This window comes from Heliangelus exortis, chromosome Z, assembly GCF_036169615.1.
Source record: "Heliangelus exortis chromosome Z, bHelExo1.hap1, whole genome shotgun sequence".
Lineage (NCBI taxonomy): Eukaryota > Metazoa > Chordata > Aves > Apodiformes > Trochilidae > Heliangelus > Heliangelus exortis.
The window spans coordinates 73,695,355-73,715,378 of record NC_092454.1 but is presented as its reverse complement, the minus strand read 5'-3'; the positions used below and the strand labels follow the sequence as shown (position 1 = coordinate 73,715,378).

At 51.2% G+C, this 20,024-nt stretch overlaps 1 protein-coding gene across 1 annotated transcript; it reads left to right on the top strand.

Annotated features, from left to right (window-relative positions):
• Nucleotides 1-28: 28 nt before the first annotated feature.
• On the top strand, nucleotides 29-15,477 carry ZBTB5 (zinc finger and BTB domain containing 5). The gene is made up of 2 exons (XM_071731804.1): nucleotides 29-204; nucleotides 10,672-15,477. Exon 2 carries the CDS (start codon nucleotides 10,676-10,678, stop codon nucleotides 12,698-12,700), a length of 2,025 nt encoding a protein of 674 aa, XP_071587905.1. The 5' UTR covers nucleotides 29-204; nucleotides 10,672-10,675; the 3' UTR covers nucleotides 12,701-15,477.
• Nucleotides 15,478-20,024: the final 4,547 nt, after the last annotated feature.

The following is a 20,024-nucleotide window of genomic DNA, read 5'->3' as shown; positions in this document are numbered from 1 at the left end:
GTGCCGTGACGCGATGGCGTCACTTCCGGCGCGCGGGGTGGGGCGGGGGCGGAGCGGCGGGCGGGCTGCGGGGCACAGAGCGAGCGGAGCGTCCGGAGCGGCCCTGCCCGGCTCTGCCCTGCCCGGCCCGGCACGGCCCTGCCCTTCGCCTCCCGCCGCCCGCGGCCCTTCCCGCCCGCAGAGCAGCGGGGGTGGACACCGCAGGTGAGCAGGGGCGGGCTCGGCGACAGGCAAGGCGGGGGGTGCGGGTGACGTGAGCGCCGGGGCCTGCTGCGGGGCCGCCCCTTCCCCACCCCCGAGAGGCCCCCCGAGACTGTGTGGAGCAGCCCCGGGAGGTGTCTGGGGCGGGGGGGAGAGGAGGCGGCGAGCTGGGGGCGGCCCGGGTACCCCCCCGGCGGGAGGGGCGGTCCGGTCCGGCCCGGTCCGGCCCACCCCACCCCACCCCACCCCACCTCAGCCCAGTGGTGCGGTGCAGAGCAGAGCCCCCGGGGGCCCTCTCTGCCGGGACGCAGTGTAAGGAAGCCGGCGCTTGGCCTCGAAGCGCCTTTGGCTCGGGGTTGGACACACCAAACGCTGTCTGACCAGGGGTCTTGGGCGGCCTGGTTGTTGTGTGCACGGGATGTGTGAGGAGGGTGCAGAATTAAATACCGGGATGTGTTTTAACTGCTGATGGCGGAAGGGTGAGGTGTAGGTGCCCTGTTGACAGGGGCGTAAGACTTGGGTATCTCAGGTATGTAAAAAAAACCCCAAAAGGTAGAGTTGCAGTTCTTTAGTGCAGTGTCTCTCTGTGCACCCAGGCATGAGAACAGCATCCTTTCCTGGAGCTTTCAAGGAAATATCTTCTCCCATGACACTTTGTTTTCTTTATTTGTTTTTTCTTTATTTGTTTTTTCTTTATTTGTTTTTTCTTTATTTGTTTTTTCTTTATTTGTTTTTTCTTTATTTGTTTTTCTTTATTTTCTTGTGTTTGGTGTAAATATTGATTCATCATTTGCCTGCTGGGGAGAGGGTGCAGGTGGGAAGGTGTCACAGGTCCTGTTGGTGTCTGCTGTGGTTGTGTCACTGTCCCTTGTGTTCTTGCTGATGGAGGCAAGCTGCAGTGACCCTGTGGTGCTGTGAAGGAGGGGAAGACCTGGAGTGATGTCCGTGTGAGGACAGGAAGGATGTTGTCACCTCTGAACTGCCCAGAGCTGCTTTATTTCATTTCTTCCTCTGCCTTTCCAAAACCTCTCTGGTGTCTCGTGTTCACAAAGGGGTGGAAGCTGCTGGGCAGCAGTAGCTGAGGGAGAGGGGAGTGAGAGGGTGAACTGCCCTGCAGACAGCAAGGTTAGTGAAGGAAGAGGGGAGGAGCAGGGATTCATCTGCAGCCCAGGGCTGAGGCCATGGTGATGCAGCTTGTCTGGAGCCTGTGGAGGTGGCAATGGTGGAACAGCTGGAAGAAGCTTCTGGCAGGACATGTGGCCCCCTGGAGAGGAGCCCACACTGAGGAGTCTGTTCCTGAAGGACTGAGGGTAGTAAGTCACTGGAATAGGTTGCCCAGGGAGGTTGTTGATGCTCCCTCCCTGGCAGTGTTGAAGGTTGGATGAAGACTTGTGCAACCTGGGCTGTGGGAGGGGTCCCTGACCATGCAGGGGGTTGGATCTTGATGATCTTTAAGGTCCCTTCCACCCCAGACTATTCCATGATTCCGTGACTGTGCCCCATGGGCAGGACCCAGTCTTGGTTGGTTCTTGAAGAACCCACACTGGAGAGGTTTGTGGTGTGTCCTGTGGGAGGGACCTCACACTGGAGCAGGGGAAGGGGTCTGAGTGGCAGAGATTAACTCACCACAGCTTCCACCCCTTCTGCTGCCCCAGGGAGGAGCTGGAATGAAGCTGAGCCTGGGATAAAAGGAAGAAGGGTGAGGGGAAGGTGTTTTTAGTTTCACTTTTCTTTCTTTCCATCCTACTTGCCATTTATTGGCAATGAATTAAATTAATTCTCCCTAAGTGGAGTGTTCCAGGTGTTAAGTAATGAATGGTCTGCCTGTCCCCACAAGCTTTTCCTCTCTCCCTGCCTGGGAGGGAGGGGAGTGGGGGGGTGTCTGGGGGGTGTCTGGGATCCCATCATGGTGACAGAACAGACACAACTGCCCAGAGATCCCTGTGGGGGGGTTGTTACCCTTCTGAGGGAGAAGTGATGAAGTGACAAGAGGACTTTTGGAAAGAGGTTTGCAGAGGTGAGGAGCAGGTGGCTCAGCAGCACCAGTCACCTCCTGGGTCTCTTGTGTGCAGGTAGCAGTTTGCTCAGCCTGACAGCATGGATGCTGATGGATCTGTTGTGGTGGGGGCAGACTAGCACTTGTTATTTTGATCTTAACCCCCTTCCTGGCATAAGTTGATTTATTCATTATGCAATTAACCCCAGTTCCACTGGGGTTCAAAGGCTGGGTGAAGGAGGCACCAGGGATGGTGGCTGTTCAGAATTCTTGTGTCTGGTAAACAGTGATGTTGGAGGAGCTGTGTTTGGACATGACTGCCATGCTGAGCAAGGAGTTGCCATGCTGGTGCAGGGCTGGTGGGATCCTTGCCACAGACCTTGGTCTCTGTGCTGTGCCTGTGGTGTGGCCCTGAGCTGGGGTGACAGCAGGAGGAGAAGCTGGCAGCCAGGGTGTTCCTGTGCCAGATGTTCCTGTGAGAGGGCAGCGTCAGAGCCAGAGGCTGCCTTGGTACCTCTGGCCTCAGGACGGGTTTTCTGTGCTGGTAAGGTCACTGTGAGGTCGGGTCAGCCCCTGTTGGTGGCAGCTTGTCCTCTGGTTCCCTCACAGGGCTGTGTCCCCAGTCTGTGAAGCAGCATGCTCTGTGTTACATCAGCTGAGCTCTGGTGCAGGTAGTTGCCCCAGGGGGTTCACTGTGAAATGCCTGAAAACAGTCTTGGAAACTACTGTTTCTGTTACCTGGATAGAGTTTTTTTAGCTTTTTAAGATCAAAAATAGAACCCGTGATCATAGAATCATGGAACCATAGACTGGTTTGGGTTGGAAGGGACCTTAAAGATCATCAAGATCCAACCCCCTGCATGGTCAGGGACCCCTCCCACAGCCCAGGTTGCACGAGTTTTCATCCAACCTTCAACACTGCCAGGGAGGGAGCATCAACAACCTCTCTGGGCAACCTACTCCATTCTCCCTGGTATCTCATCTAAGTCTCCCCTCTTTCAGTTTCAAACCATTGCCCCTTGTCCTGTCTCTGCCCTCCTGGTGAAAAGCCCCTCCCCAGCTTTCCTGTAGCCCCCCTCCTGATCTTTTCCTGCTGGTCACTGATTGCTGAAGACCCTGCTGCTGCTGCCAGTTCTCCAGGGGAGCATTCCAGCTGTCACCTGCAGGGGCTGTGGCACTGACCCCAGCCCAGGAGGTGGAGGGGTTGGCCAGGAGTCACCGGGCAGCCCTGCTGAGGCTGTGCAACACAGAACAGCCCCTGGGGACACTGTGGTGGCACACGGGGGTGCAGAGGTGTCTGTGTTTCCTCCTCTGAGCCAGCACACTGCTGCAGGGTCTGCAGACCCAGGGGCCACCCTGGGGCTGGGGGGCAGCAGGAGGGTGGCTGTGTCACAGGCAATGTCTGTTTCTGCAGGTGGATAAGGTTGTCCCAGGAAAAAGTGGCCTTTTTATGGGGGCTTTGTGTCATTCCTTCCAAAGGTGGTGTTTGGTGAGGTGGGTTTGCCAGGGGCTGAGCTGTTTTTGGGTGATAAGAAAGCACTGAGCTGTTTGCTGATCTGTTCTTCTCTGGGGGGCTGTCGCCACCAGCAGCAGCTTTTGCAGGGCAGTTGATCATTTCTGATTCTCAGACAAGTTGTAACTCATCCTCCCTGACAATGGGGCTGGAACTCGATATAAAAACCTGTCTGAGGAAGCAGGTCTGTGAGGTGCTGTGAGTTCAGCTGTCAGTGCCTGGCTGCAGGACCTGTCAGGCACAAACACAGAGCACCTCCCAGGGCTGCCACTTGCACATTGTCATGGGCAGGGGACTGATGTGACAAATCCAGATATCATTTTAGCTGCTGTTAGCTGCAATCCCACCCTTCCCTCAGCCTTGTGAGCACTCCCTGAGCAGGGAACACACACCCTCTGAACCTCAAAGTGGGAAATTTGCCAAAGGTGTCAAAGGAAGTGATGACTTTGTTCTCCTTCTGCCTCTGCTCTCCCACCCTCCTCCTGGCTTGTTAAAAGGAGCAACATAACTGACAGTAGGGAGTGTTGTCTTGTTTTTTTTCACTCTTGTGTCACCAACTGATACCTAGATTTATGTTTGCATTTCAGGGGAGCTTTTTATGGGAGGTATTGTTTGGAGCAGGAGGGTTCAGCACGGGGAGGGTGCCCTGTAATGTATAAAATGCAGCTCAAGCCAAGGGGCAGGCAGCTCAGCTGCTGATGTTGTGTTACACTGGTACGCTCGGGCTTTTGCTGTAGGCCAGGGACTGCTGCAGGCTTGGTACCTGGAACCTAACAGGGTTTGAGGTGCATGTAATAAAGTCATCCTCCTTTTTGTCTGGTAAGGAGGAAAACAAGTTCCTAGCCTGAAGTTTTCAGCAGTGTATTTGTGTGTGAGGTTGCTCCTGGTGTCGTTGTGCTGATGTGCAGCTGAGGCAGATCTTGTTGTTGCGTTTGGTAACACAAATCAGTTACTTTGCAGACTTTCTGAGTGCCTCCTTAGGAGCGAACCTGAGGTTGCATTTGATCTTTTTGTTTGTGCATTTGACTTCTTGACAGCAGCTCAGGGTGACAGTGTGATCTAAACTGTCCTTTAATATTGGGTGTAGGAATAAGAATTTAAATGGATCATTATTTAGAACTTTTATTTTTCACACTCCTATAGAGAGCTGACTTTTTAAGGAAGGGAGAGGGAAGTTTTTGATTCTGCAGTAGTTTCAGTGCAAGTGCACATAAACACTTACCTTGTCCCATCTTGCTGCAGCCCCTTGATAGGAAAAGGGGCTGTAGCTCAACACAGTATTTTCGTCACTAACCATTCAAGAAGAAGAAATAATTTTTACCAGTGTAAGGAGCAGATGTATGTGTTAATAGAACCTGAATTCCTATGGAGAAGCCCCCTGGCTGGGCAGTGGCTGCAGGTTCCACACAACACATCTGTGCTGCTTGCCCTGTAGCTGCCTTTGAGCTGGTTGTTCTGTGTTGTAGTCCTTATAAACCTGGCTTCTTCAACCAGACACCAGCTTCAGCAAAAGAATGTAGGAGTTGATTATCTGCTCTTCTCTGCTGAATTTGGTCGATGTTAAAAAGAGAGACTATGAGGTTAATGACTAATGAGAGATTCATAGGCAGGCTGTGTAATGGTAAATTGTAGATCTTTTGTCCTAGAATTTCAAAACGCTTGCACTTCATCATCCCAGTGAGCTGTGTTGTTTTCTAAATTATTATAAAATCATTATTTTTGTATTTACTTAAATTTCTTAGCAATGGAAGGCTGGCTTAGTTTTAGAAATTTAATCCTCATCTTCACCCAAGAAGTCGAGGAATATTTCACTCTGTGCCACCCTGGCTGTTTGGCCACAGGACTCAGTGCAGGATGGGGATAAGAGGAACCAACAGTGGGGCCAAGGAGGGGCTTGGGTGGGCACACAGAGGGGGGAGGGGAGTGACAGGGATGGTCACATGTGGGTGGTTGGGTGGTCAACCCTGCCTCAGTGAATTCCATCCTACTTGCTTTAGGTGTTTGGATATCTACTGAGGATACATTTTATTCAAAGGTTAATTAACTTTTAAAATGTATAATCAAGGTTCTAGGGAGACTATGCTTACTCATTAATTTTTACCACATTAATCATACATTTAAAAAATTCATAGTTCTGTCCTAAAACTCCTCCGAAAATACCAATGCTGTAAAATTGAAAGGTTTCTTCTCCCAGACCTCAGTTCAGGGACAGGCAGAGTGCTTGATTTCTAGTCAGGATTTCATAGATCTTTTTTCATTGATTGCTCTAAAACTTTTCCTGGCTCTGTCTAGTCTTACTTACAGTAAAAGTACTTGTAGCTAAAACATTTGGTAGAGTTTCTTTTCACTTGGGGGTCATTGAGTGTAGAGCTAAGCCGTTTGGGGGAGGATTTATGGCCAGCTGGTGTTGGAAGGCAGGTGCCATCCACACTAGGGGGAGAACAGACCCAGTGTGCACATCCAGGGAGGGACAAGTCACTCGTGCACTGGCTGAGGTGGATGGTGTGTGTTTAGTCACCTGCAGTGGCTGATGTCTCACCCAGCACGGTGTGTGCAATGTGGAAGCTCTGTGACTCAAGACGGGTTTTATAATTGTCCCTGGATCTTGTACCAGCTTCCTTATGGGGTCTGTGTTTGTTGAGCCTGGATCAGGATGATGTAGTAGAAGTTAAACACCAGCCAGAGCTGGGGTTTGCCTTGTTTCAGATGCACAAAGGATGCAATAATCTTTGGTGACTGTAAGCAAGGGCTCACTCTGAATTCTGAAATCCCAAATCATTGGTCTAAACAACAACTCTTGTCTCTTTGGTTCAAATACATATTGCTGCCTCTGCAGAGGTTCCTTGGGCCATCCCTGGACCCAGCTGGAGGCCAGCTTAATCTTTCTATGGATGTGAGATCCTGCCTCCATGTGGTTTGGTGCTTCCCACCTCCAGTCCAGCCATTCCTACATCGTGCTCTGGCTGGATGAGGGCAGTGCCTGAGCTCTGGGGTGTTCTGTGTTTCCTAAAGCAGTGCAGAGACCCGGGAGCTGCTCGGGTGCTTGTGATCAGCTTCTGACAACCCGTGAAGCTGGAGCAGTCTGCTGGGCTTTGCTGCTCTTCCTCAGGGCTGCCTGACTGGGGAAGGAGGTGAGAAGAAAGCCAGTCAGCTTCCAGGCTGCCCAGGAGCACAGTGGTGGTATGGTTCACTCAGTGGGGTGAAGGAGAGAGTTTCCTTATTGCTTGGGCAACTGTTGTCCCCCCCCATGGCCCCCCACGACCCTCTCTCCTCTCAGTTTGCCTCAGACCCTGTGTGTCAGTCTCTTGGAGCCAAGGATGCAGTCTGTCTCTGCCCCAGAGGCAGCCCACGAGCACACGCAGGGTGGTTTGCAGGCCCCTCCCTGGCAGCTCTCCTGACTCTCTGGAGGTCAGGTTGTCCCTGTGCTGGCTGGAGCCAAGGAGGCACCAGGAGCAGCCCTGCTCTACAGCCCTGTTGTGCCTCTTGTCCTGGGCTCTCCTCTTCCTTTCTTCTGCTGCCCAAGCTCAGCCAGTGTCAGGGGCAGCTCTCTTGTTCCTCCTACAACCACCACCCAGCACTTCCTCACTTTCCTCTGTATTACACCTCTGTCAAAAAAAAAGGATTAATGTAGAAATAAAAACTGTGGGGTTCCAAAGTTTGTCTCATTCGTCATGTTTTTGTTTGAGAATGCTGTCTTGTTTTTTACTGTCCAATGTAATGGGTAGTGAAAGATAAATAAAATCACCTATTACTTGTATTGTTTCTTGTTTTGTAAAAATAGGGAAACTCTAATTCTGCTGTTTTATTACAGAAGTTATTATATAGAGATAAAGGAGACTGTAATACAGTCTTTAATTAAGTCTCATTATGATGCTTATTTCAGGCATTCAGACATGCTAGCCTTAGTGTGATTTTTGATGCCACAGTAAGCCTGGACCCTTACCACTGCTGGGAGGCATAAAGTGTAATTAATTTCTTTCTTTTTTGAATGCACAGGAGCCAATTACAGTTGGAGGCAACAGATTTTTGCCAGATGAATCTTTAGGTTTTCAGTGTTTAGGTAAAACTGGTTCTTTCTTTTGCCCTCAGCAAGTCTGCTGATGCCACCAAGCTGTGTTGACACTCTGGAGGGGAGCGGTGACATCCAGAGGGACCTGAACAGGGTGGAGAGGTGGGACTGTGCAGACCTCACCAAGTGCCAAGTGCAAGGTCCTGCACCTGAGTCAGGGCAATCCCAAACACAGATACAGGTTGGGTGGAGAATGGATGGAGAGCAGCCCTGAGGAGAAGGACTTGGGGGTGTTGGATAGGGAGAAGCTCAGAATGGCCCAGCAACACATGAGCTCCATGCATCCCAGAAACCCCCTTTTCCTGTGCTGCATCCCCAGAGTGATCCCAGCAGGGCCAGGGAGGGGATTGTCCCCCTCTGGGGAGACCCCCCTGGGGTAAAGCTGTGTCCAGTTCTGGGGTCCCCATCAGCAGAAGGACACGGAGCTGTTGGAGCCAGTGCAGAAGAGGCCCTGGAGCTGCTGGGAGGGCTGGAGCAGCTCTGCTCTGGAGCCAGGCTGAGAGAGTTGGGGGTGTTGAGGCTGGAGAAGAGAAGGCTGCAATGGAGAGACCTTAGAGCACCTTCCAGTGCCTGAAGGGGCTCCAGGAAAGCTGGGGAGGGACTTGGGACAAGGGCCTGGAGGGATGGGAGCCTCCGAGGGGGAAGGGTTTGGAGCTGCAAGAGGGGAGATGGAGAGGAGAAATCCTTTGGGGTGAGGGTGCTGAGCCCCTGGGTGCCCCCAGAAGCTGTGGCTGCTCCATCCCTGGGAGTGTTGAAGGTTGGATGGGGCTTGGAGCACCCTGGGCTGGGGGAGGGGTCCCTGACCATGGCAGGGGAGGTTATAACTAGCTGACCTGAAAAGGTCCCTTTCAAATGAAACCATTCTATGATTTTCAAGCCTGTTTCCTTTGGAGTGGGGCAAGGTTTTTTGTTTGGCAGGTCAAATCTGTCAAATCTTTCTCCAGCACAGAGACAAAAAGTATATGTTGAGGAGTTAAGTGTCAGTTGCCTCTTGCTGGGAGCAGCAATGTTCCTGTTTTCACCCCAGCCTGGCAGCTGCGGCAGGCAGGGGCTATTCCATCGGATTTTTCACAGAATCACAGAATTGTCACACTTGGAAAAGACTGCTGAGATCACTGAGTCCAACTGGCAGTCCAGCAGGAGAAGGAAAAAAAAACAAAACCAAGCAAAACCACGCCATGGCTGCTAGACCGTGTCCTGAAGTGCCACGTCTGCAATGTTTTCTGCATACCTCCAGGGGTGGTGACTCCACCACCTCCCCAGGCAGGCAGCCTGTGCCAGGGCCTGACTACTGTCTCAGTAAAGAAATTCTTCCTGATATCTGAACCTCCCTGGTGCAGCTTCAGACCATTTCCTCTGGTCCTGTCATTGTTCATTTGAGAGAAGAGCCCAGCACCCACCTCCCTACAGCATCCTTTCAGAGTTGTAGAGAGCCTCCAAACTAAACATTCCCAGTTCCCTCAGCCTCTCCTCACAGGGAGTGTTCTCCAGACCCCTCCCCACCTCCCTTGCCCTTCTCTGGACACACTCCAGCCCTTGGGTGTCTCTTTTCTGACCCAAAACTTACCCCAGGATTTGGAGGTGCATCCTCTCCAGTGCCCAGCACAGGGGGACAATCCCTGCCCTGCTGCTGCTGCTGCTGCCCACACCAGTGCTGGTCCCAGCCAGAATGCTGGTGGCCACCTGGGCACACACAATGCTGTCTGACAACCAGGTCCTTTTCTGCTGGGCAGATTTCCAGCCACTCTGCCCCAAGCCTGGAGTGTTGCCTGGGCTTGGTGTGACCCAAGGGAAGGACTCAGCACTTGGCCTTGTTGAACCTCATACAACCTCATGTTGAACCTCATGCATCCAGCTGGATCCATGGATCCAGCCTTTCCAGGTCCCTTCAGCATATCAATACTGCCACCCAGCTGGGTATCATCTGCAAACTTTCTGAGGAAGCACTCAGGCCTCTCATCTAGATTACTGATGCAGACACTGAACAGGAGCAGCCCCAACACTGAGCCCTGGGGGGCCCCACTGGTGATGGTGTTAAATCCACCAACTGGGTTTATCTCTTCACCACAGCTCTCTGGGCCCCAGCATCCAGCCAGGTTCTGACCCAGGGAAGAGTTCAGCTCTCTGTGCCATGACCCACCAGCTTCTCCAGGGGAATGCTGTGAGAGATGGTGGCAGAGGCTTTACTGAAGCCCAGGTAGACAGTGTCCCCAGTCTGCCCCTCCTCCACGTGGCAGCTCACCTGGTCAGAGAAGGAGACCAGGTTGGTCAAGCAGGACCTGCCTTCCCTGAGCCCATGCTGGCTGGGCCTGATCCCCTGGTTCTGCTGCTCTTACCATGTGAGTGCACTCAGGGTGTTCCTCTCCATAATCTTCCTGGTACTGAGGTCAGGCTGGCAGGCCTGGAGGTCCCCAGGTCCTCCCTCTGGCCCTTCCTGTAGATGAGTGTCATGCTGGCAACCTCCAGTCAGCTGGGACCTGCCCTGGTAGCCAGGGCTGTTGGAGAGTGATGGAGAGAAGCTTGGGGAGCTCCTCTGCCAGCTCCCTCAACACTGGGACAGATCCCATCTGGCCCCATGGACTTGTGGGTGTTCAGGTGCCCCAGCAGATTGTTCCTCAGCTGCTTCCTCCTGGATGATGGGAGGGATTGTGCTATAGGAGCCCAGGGAGGTGAAACAGCCCATGTTAGCTTGCAGCAGAACTGCCTCTGTCAGAGCAGGTCAGCTCCGTGCAGGACCTGTTCTCATCCTCCTGCTGGACGACAGCTGTGGTGCAGTTCCTGCTCAGCTGCCTTCCAGCTACCATTTTTCATTGTTTAAACATGGCTTTGCTGGGGTCTTAATAGGACCTCAGCCATTTTTAACGTTGTATTCTGTTTTCTTGTGCTTTACAGGATCATGGATTTTCCAGGACACTTTGAGCAAATCTTTCAGCAGCTGAACTACCAGAGGCTCCATGGCCAGCTTTGTGACTGTGTCATTGTGGTGGGGAACAGGCATTTCAAAGCCCATCGCTCCGTTTTGGCAGCCTGCAGCACACACTTCCGAGCCCTCTTCACTGTGGCTGAAGGAGACCAAACCATGAACATGATCCAGCTGGACAGCGAGGTGGTGACAGCAGAAGCCTTTGCTGCTCTGATCGACATGATGTACACTTCCACGCTGATGCTCGGGGAGAGCAACGTTATGGATGTCTTGCTGGCTGCCTCCCACTTACACTTGAACTCTGTTGTTAAGGCCTGCAAACACTACCTTACCACCAGAACGCTGCCCATGTCTCCGCCCAGCGACAGGGTTCAAGAGCAAAATGCCCGCATGCAGAGGTCCTTCATGCTGCAGCAGCTGGGGCTGAGCATCGTCAGCTCTGCCTTAAATTCCACTCCCAGCACAGAGGAGCAGCCCAGTGCCATGAGCTCCTCGATGAGAGGAAACATGGAGCAGCGCACCACCTTCCCCATCCGCCGGCTCCACAAACGCAAGCAGTCCTCGGAGGAGCGCGCCCGGCAGCGCATCAGGCCCTCCATGGACGAGGCGGTCTCTGAGGTGGCTGCCGAGAGCGGGCAGACAGGGGTTCACTCCCGGGAGGACTTCTTCTCACCAGACTCACTGAAGATTGTGGACAACGCGAAGGCTGATGCAGTGGCTGATAACCAGGAGGACAACACGATAATGTTTGACCAGTCTTTCAGTGCTCAGGAGGATGCTCAAGTGCCCAGCCAGTCTGACAACAGTGCTGGAAATATCTCACAGATGTCCATGGCGTCCCAGGCCACGCACGTGGAAACCAGCTTTGACCAGGAGCCTGCTTCTGAGAAGAGCAACTTCCCGTGTGAGAACACGGAGGTCAGTCTGAATGAGAAAGAGCACATGAGGGTGGTGGTGAAGTCTGAGCCCCTGAGCTCCCCGGAGCCTCAGGATGAGGTGAGCGATGTCACGTCCCAGGCGGAGGGCAGCGAGTCTGTGGAGGTGGAAGGGGGAGTGGTGAGTGCAGAGAAGATAGAGTTGAGTCCTGAGAGCAGTGATCGGAGCTTCTCTGACCCACAGTCCAGCACCGACCGGGTGGGTGACATCCACATCATGGAGGTGTCAAACAACCTGGAGCACAAGTCTACTTTCAGTATCTCAAATTTTCTAAATAAAAGCAGAAGTGGTGGCTTCGGCACAAGTCAGAACAGTGATGACAACATTCCAAACACCACCAGTGACTGCAGGATGGACAGCGATGCCTCTTACCTGATGAGTCCAGAGTCGGGGCCTGCTGGTGGCCATTCGTCTGCCACTGTCTCTCACGTCGAGAACCCGTTCAGTGAGCCTGCAGACTCTCACTTTGTCAGACCAATGCAGGACGTGATGGGTCTCCCCTGCGTGCAGACCTCGGGGTACCGGGCAGCAGAACAGTTTGGGATAGATTTCCCCCGCTCGGGCCTGGGTTTGCATTCCCTCTCCAGGGCCATGATGGGGTCAGTAAGAGGTGGAGCCAGCAGCTTTCCTGGCTACCGCCGCATCGCCCCCAAAATGCCGGTGGTGACCTCTGTAAGGAGCTCCCAGCTGCAAGACAGCTCCTCCAGCTCCCAGCTGATGATGAACGGCACCACCTCCTTCGAGAATGGGCACCCGTCGCAGCCTGGCCCACCCCAGCTGACCCGGGCCTCTGCTGACGTCCTCTCCAAGTGCAAGAAGGCCTTATCCGAGCACAACGTCCTGGTTGTGGAAGGCGCCCGCAAGTACGCCTGCAAGATCTGCTGCAAGACCTTCCTGACCCTGACGGACTGCAAGAAGCACATCCGCGTGCACACGGGGGAGAAGCCTTACGCCTGCCTCAAGTGTGGCAAACGCTTCAGCCAGTCCAGCCACCTCTATAAACACTCCAAGACCACCTGCCTGCGGTGGCAGAGCAGCAACCTGCCCAGCACTTTGCTTTAACCCCCTCCACCCTGCCGGGCCTGGCGGGCAGCACCGGGAGCTGGGGTCCAGCGGCACGGCGGGACAAGGACGCCTTCCTCCCAGGCTGCGGGCTCGGAGCTGCCCCCGCCGGTCAGTGAACAGGGGGGGGGTGGTTGTTGTGCCACGTGGGGCAGAGGTGGTCGTGGTCTGTAATTGGGGATATTTCTGTACCTACCTCACGGGTGCGGTGGGGCTGGAGCTGCTGCAGCCTGGGGTGGGCAGATGGGGATACCGACCTTGCGTGCAGCGGGTCCTTGGCAGGGCAGAACGTGGTTATCTGATGAAGTAGCATGTTTCAAGAACAAGAAACTGAAGTGCAAATTTCCTTTTTCCTGTTTTTATTTCCCCCGCCCCTAAAGTATTTTGTAAAAGTGAAAGTGTTTAAATAAACGACCTGTAAAACGAGTCGCTGCGTTGTGTGCCGACAGTGATGCAGGAGGTGTTCACCGTAACTAATACAGACAGCACACCTTAAAAAGAGTAAAACAACCTCACGTGCACCTGTCGGACACAATGCTTTAAAATACACTAATTATAAAAATAGTTCTAGGGTTATGAATGTATGTTTGGCTGTTTTGTAGTAAAGGACACTGTGTAATGAAGGTGCTTAAATTAAATCCAAGACAAGTAACTTTTGGACTGCCAGATGTATATATACTTTGGGTACAGCAAGATCTGGATGTTTGACTGATTTTTTCTGTAGAAACTTGTATTAAGTGATAAGTGAAGTATTGTTCCTTGTTCGTGCTATTCTTAGCAGTATTTAACCAGTTTGTATCTCCTATGTTAAAATTCTATATACATGGAAGTCTGAAAAGAGCTTGTCTTTGTTTGCATTGCTATTTTGAAGGAGAGAGATAACTTGTGATGGCTTTTTTTACTGTGTAAGGTAGTCTCTTGCTGTTTCCAGATGCTGACAGTCTGATCCCCCTTATTGTGCAAGCATATTGTCCTTTTTTGACGCTCTTTTATCTTCAGACTTTAATTTCCTCTTCTGTACACTTGCTTTCCTTCAGAGCTATGGTTTGTTCCTCGGAACAAACCCGTTGGGAATGATACTCATTTGCCATATTTATTTATGTCTCTCTCTAAAATGTAGCTGTCAAATCCACTTAAAGTAGTGTCATAAGTGTACTTTTCCACATGAATTTTTTAAAAAAAATCTAGCCTAAGCTTAATTTTAAAAATAGCACTGTACACTTTGTAAAGCAGGATTACAGTGATGGTTATTCTTTGAGTGAATCATGGAGATCTTGGTTTAATTTCCTCTTCTTTGATACTATTGTAACTAATACCATCCACAGCCTCTTTTTTTTTTTTTTCCTTTGTTAAAGATGTACGTGAACTAGCTACTAGCATTCAGCATATTAGGTTTCTAAAATAAAATTTTGGAGCACTTCTGCTGATCACTGTTGCTCTGCCATACAGGAGCTGGCTCAGGGCTGCAGAATGTCCACTCTGCTCAGGAGGGGCAGAGGATTTGCATTTCCTGAAGCTGAAGTCACAGAGCAACAGCTTTCCATTGGTACAAACCCAAATAAATTTGCAGCCCTTCCCCTCTGTGTTGTTCTGGGTTGCAAATGCATCTGGCTGATGATACTCAGCAGTTTTGTGCAGTTTGTCCTGCCTGGTAGCTAAGCCTTTTTAAACATCTTGGACTTGTGTCTGGATAAACTCAAAACAAAATCCCAACCCACAATCATGTAGGTCATTTAGGAGGATGAACTTTTAAAGCTGTTGTAGCACAGAAATCAAACAGCCCTTGTCACACCAAAGGAAATGTGGAAACCTGTCTTCTAATGAAGAAATACATCTTCATCTGTTAATTACACTGCTCCACATTGAAAAAAAAACCAAAACCAAATGTCTGCCAACATGTCATTTGCACCTTGTGCATCCAGGGTAAACAGGAACATGGAAACACAGCGAATGATTGGATTAATTTCTTTATAGTGTTAAGATTTTGTTACAGGACTTACTTAATGATTCATGTTTCTGGTTCTTGGTTTTATAAGCATTAAGGAAATGTGCTGCATTTTTAAAAAAGTATTAGGATATGCCATGTTTTGTTTGATAATAATTTTGATATCAGGGGACTAACAGCACTGAGCTATAATAAATCTCACAGAAACACCAATAAAATGCAGTATTTTGTACTTCAATATTTTCTTGTGTTGCCTTATTAGTAATGTTCTGATTGTTTAATCTTCCTTGCATTTCTAGTGCTTTGTTTTAAAAATAGGGTGTTTTTACATTTGGTCTCTGTTTCCTATAGCACATCAGAATTCCTTGAGTTCTAAGGGTGCATAGGAATAAAGCGTGTGTCAGTAAGGAGGTTAGAGTAATTGAGAACTAATATCAGCAGATACACATATTTAACTGTACGTTTGATCTGTTTGTATAAAGATTTTAGTGTCATTGTGAAGTACCAGCCCTTGTGCGGGAGGACTTCTTGAAACATTTTTTTGGAAGTAGCATCTCTAAATTCCATTGCTCATCTGGTGTACCTGGAGGAGCACACTGCAAACCCAGAGCCTGTGTCTGGCTCGTTGCTTTCCTTAGTCTTCCAGTATGAAGCAATATCCCAGGATGGTCTCTCCACTTACCTGTCCCTTACTGTGAAAAGGTTGTCTGGGCATTGTTAAAGAGCTTGCTCAAAGGTTTAACTTTACAAACACTTCCCGTGGACTCATGTGAAAGTGTTGGTGTGTTAGAATTATGAAACACCTGAAAATAAACCCTACCTTTTTTTGTGCTGCTGTGTCTGACTTGATTTACTTGTTTATGTGGTCACAGTGTCTTTGCCACCAGTGTGTGGTGGATGGAATAAACAAGTAATGCTTGTGGGGCTGCTGGGGTTCTCTGTGGTGCTGGCTCACTTGGCAGTGAAGAATAATGGAGTGCTGGCACTGAGGTGTTTGTCAATGAGGCCAAGCACAGGGTGCAGCCTGGAGCCTCTAGCTGCATGCTGAGGCTTGGTCACTTCTGCAGCATCTAATCAAGAAGGAAAGGGTCTGATCTGAGGCAGTAGCAAGTCTGGAAGGACTGTGCTGTCCCCCCAGTGCTGGTTTGAACCAGCACACTGCAAGGGGCTTCACCCATGCACTTTGGCCAGGCTCTGGGTGGTTTGGTGTTGCTGTGGTGGGCTGACCCCTGGCTCTGTGCTGGAGGTGACATTGAAGGTCACTTGAGATGCCCTGCAGCTGGCTGACCTTGCAGAGGTCCTCACTGCTGCCACAGCCTTGATGGGAAGGGTGCACTGCCTGCACCTCCTCCCTCAGAGGATGGCTAGAAGGCCCTGGGGTTCTGGGACTATCCCCACTTGTGCAGGGAAAGGTTTCACTTTTTTTTTCTGCTGCATCAGGTCACTTTGCAAATGTGCTCGTGATGGCAAAGGAGCAAGGACGATGGGCTGGGTAATGGCAGGATTAATTTTGGTAGCAACATGTGATTACCCATTGGTGATCTCACAGGTCTGCAGCACAGCTAACAAAGCTGCTTTGAGGAAGTGCTGCATGAAATGTGCTAGTGCTGAGGAGACTGCATTGCACATGATGGCAGAGTTCATGTCCTGAACAGACATCGTGGTGGTTGAACAGGCTTAAAAGCAGCAGCCTGTAGTGTAAATACTGTGTTGCAGTCTTAATTGTTCTTAATAATGTAAGAAAATAAGTTCTATCTGGAGCTTCTGTCAAAGGAATGACTGAACCCAGCAGGTTCTGTCCTCCCAGCGGGTGCTGTGGTCTCACCAGGTGGGTCCAGCAGCACCTGATGCTCAGGCTTTGGCCTTGGGGAAGGCTGCCCGGCCCAGGGGAAGGAGCTGTGTCCAGGGGAGGGTCTGTTCTGGCAAGGGATGGTCGAGCACTGCTTAGTGGTGGAGCAGGGAGCTGCCCAGCCAGGGCTCTCTCTTGTGCAGCAGTTTAACTCTTGGACTGCTGGTGTGTCTGGGGATGGCCCTGGTACCTACGAGCGCTGGAAGGGGCAAGTGTGGGTCCTGGCTCCACAGCCAGCACCCACCTGGGGAGATGGACTCCCCGTGCCCCTGCACTGCTCTGGCCTCTTCTCTGGCTGCTGGTGTGCAGAGAATGAGTGAAAGCTCTGCCTGTGTCACATGCTGCTCACCCCCCCACAGGCAGGTGACAGTCTCCTGGTTTGCATCAGCACTATTGGCCACCCAACCACCAGCACGGGCCACTTGTCAGGCACCTGCAGGGTGACCACTGCACTCTATGCTGGCCCACAAAGACAGCCATGTTCTTAGCAAAAACTGATCATACAAAAAGCCTGTATTTACTCAGCAACAACCTTATTCCTCATAGATTTTACTCTTTATAGGGGCTTGTTGTGTTTGTTACTGAAATAATGCAAGCATCTACACAACATCTCCCAACACTCAGTCCATGGACACTGCACCAGAAATAGTGTCCAGCAGGAGAAGGGAAGTGACCATGCCCCTATACAAGCCCTGTTGAGGCCACAGCTTGAGTACTGTGTACAGTTCTGGGCACAAGAGTGTAAGAAGGATGTTGAGGTCCTGGACTGTGTCCAGGGAAGAGCTATGAGGCTGGTGAGGGGTTTGGAGGGCATGGTGTAGGAGCAGCAACTGAGGTAACTGGGGTTATTGAGTCTGGAGATGAGGAGGCTCAGGGTAGATCTTACTGCTCTCCACAACTACCTGAAGGGAGGGTGTGGAGAGGCTGGTGTTGGTTTCTTCTCCCAAGTGATCAGTGTTAGGATGGCAGGAAATAGGTTTTAGAGTCAGGAGAGGTTTAGGTTGGACATAGGAAAATTTCTTTCCTGAACAGTGGTGCAGGATTGGAATTGGCTGCCCAGGGAGGTGGTGGAGTCACCATCCATCAGTGTTCAAGAAGTGTTTAGATGTGGCATTTCAGGAGATGGCTCAGTGGCTGTGGGAGCTGGATTATGATTGGACTTGATCTTGAAGGTCTTGTCCAACCATAATGATTCTACAAATCTGTGATTCATGGTTGCTCTCTGGTTTCCGTGTTGGAGGACACTGGCTGGAGGCCCAGCACAGCCCCTGTGCCGTGGGCACTGTGCAAACCCCCTGTGCTGGCTGTGGGGCTGCTGGGGGCACCAGGCTGGGGCTGGGGAGTGCTGTCCCAGAGCACCTGCAGAGCTCATCGAGCAGGACACACTCTCACCATGTCACCAGGCTTTCCTCTGATGGGTCTGCAGGCTCAGCTCTGACCAGCCACACTCTGCCCCCAAAACTACAACTTCCCTGTTCTCATCAGGGGCAGAGAGAGAGGTCAACATTTTATCATTTGCAGTTTTTAAAGTATTTTTAGAAAACAAAACCTTTTTGAGGGGATACTGATGATGCTGTCTGAGCAATATGATCGACAGCTACAGATTTGAAGAAATTCCAAGAGGTGACACCTCCTTCAGATCCTCCAGCAGCCTGATTCACTAACTCGTGTCTGTTTCTTAATGCAATCAGGGAATCAAGAGGGGTCATCAGATACCAGTTCAGGTATGACAGGACCAGAGGAAGTGGATGTAAGCTACCCCAGAGAAGGTTTAGGCTGGATATTAGGAAACATTTTTTTCTCTGAAAGGGTTGTCAGACATTGGAATTGAATAGTGTGCCCAGGGCAGTGGTGGAGTCACCATCCCTGGAGGTGGACCTGGTCCATGGTCCTTAGAGACATGGTTCAGTGCTGGTCACAGGTTGGGCTGGAGATCTCTTCCAACCAAAGACATTCTGTGATTGTGTGATTTATTCTTAACTACTTCTCACATGATGAGGGGTCACAATAACATCTGAAATACTCAGTCACCATCTTTCAGCAGCACAGTAACTTCATCAGCACCAGAATATTTGCTCTCAAAACTCAAATATCACACAGGGCAGCACACTAACCCCAGACCCACGCCCATGTAACACAGCCAAGGTTTCCACAGTGGAGTAATCAGTTGCAAAGTTTCCATCCAGCTGAGATGTTCAGGAGCCCACTCCCACCCTGTTTACCACCACAGCCACAAGCCTTCCCTTGGTCAGTAGAGTTCTCATTGAAAACTTCCTAAACATTTTGCATCTGGTGGGCAGGCATACAATAACCAGCAATGCTTGTGACTCAAAACATATTGATAAACATGTCAGATACTCTCTGAAGCATGAAGCAAAGGTCTTCCTTTGACTAGCCAGCATCAATAATTAATTAATTAATGAACATCTTCCAATAGCTGTTATTGCCATCAGAGTATGGTTCATTTAACGATGAGAGAAATTCAGGCAGAGAATTTAGCAGGAAGAGCACTTGCTGTGGGCCAGAAAGCACAGAGAAAACTGGGTAAATAATACCCAGCACAGGATTTTTCTCTGTGATACCCTGCACCAGGGTGATGACCCTGCAGAGGGCAGGGGAGCAGCTGAGGGGATCTTGGTGCAAAGGGATGGGAGCCCTTGCTGTACACACAGCTCCACCTCCCACCCTGGACATCACTGGTGGAGCTCCATGGGGAGGTTCTGGTGCAGTCCCACCAGACACCTGTGCTCGTGTGCCATCACAGTATATCACTGCATTGCTCTGATAAATCAAACCCCAGCCCAACATCCAAACCCTACGAAGCAGTAAAAGTGGTATTAAGCACCAAACCCCTGTGTGGGTCACCTGAAAGGAACACCCAGAGGGCAGCGAGCTCAGGTTGGGGGGATGAGTGAGGACACTGGTCAGGAGATAGCCCTGGAGCTGGCATGGATGACAGCAGGGTGCCCATGATCACGGAGTAGAAGGCCCAGAGCTTCACCCTGAGGACAGCTTTTCAACCTGGCTGCACCCTCTCTGATCCTGCTGAATCCTGGCTGGAGGCAGCTCCTCCACAGCTGCAAGCTCCTGGGTTAGGTTTATGTGTGGAGCAGACGTTGGGTTCCTGCAGCTCTGAAGCCACCAGAGCTGCTCCAGGAAAGGCAGAAGAGGGGTGACCAGCAGCAGCAGGGTCTGGTGGCTGCTGGCAGCTCCAGCACCTACCCTGGCTGAGCGTGTCTTGTGTTGTGTTGGACATCCCTGCCTCGTGGTGCCAGGAGGGGATGGAACCAGGGCACAGCCAATTTCCACCCCAACCATCCTTGCCACCATCAGGCAGCCCTGGGCTCATCCTCCACCAGCCTTTGGCAAGGCTTCCCCGCCACCCCACAGAGGGGGCACATAAAGAAGGCACATATTTCTTTTCTGTGATCTTTTCAGAACTAGCCCAAGTGCTGGCTGTGCAGGAGGACACAGGGAAAACTGCTGGTCTAGACCAAGAAACAGAAGCAGTCTAGACCACAGCTCCGAAC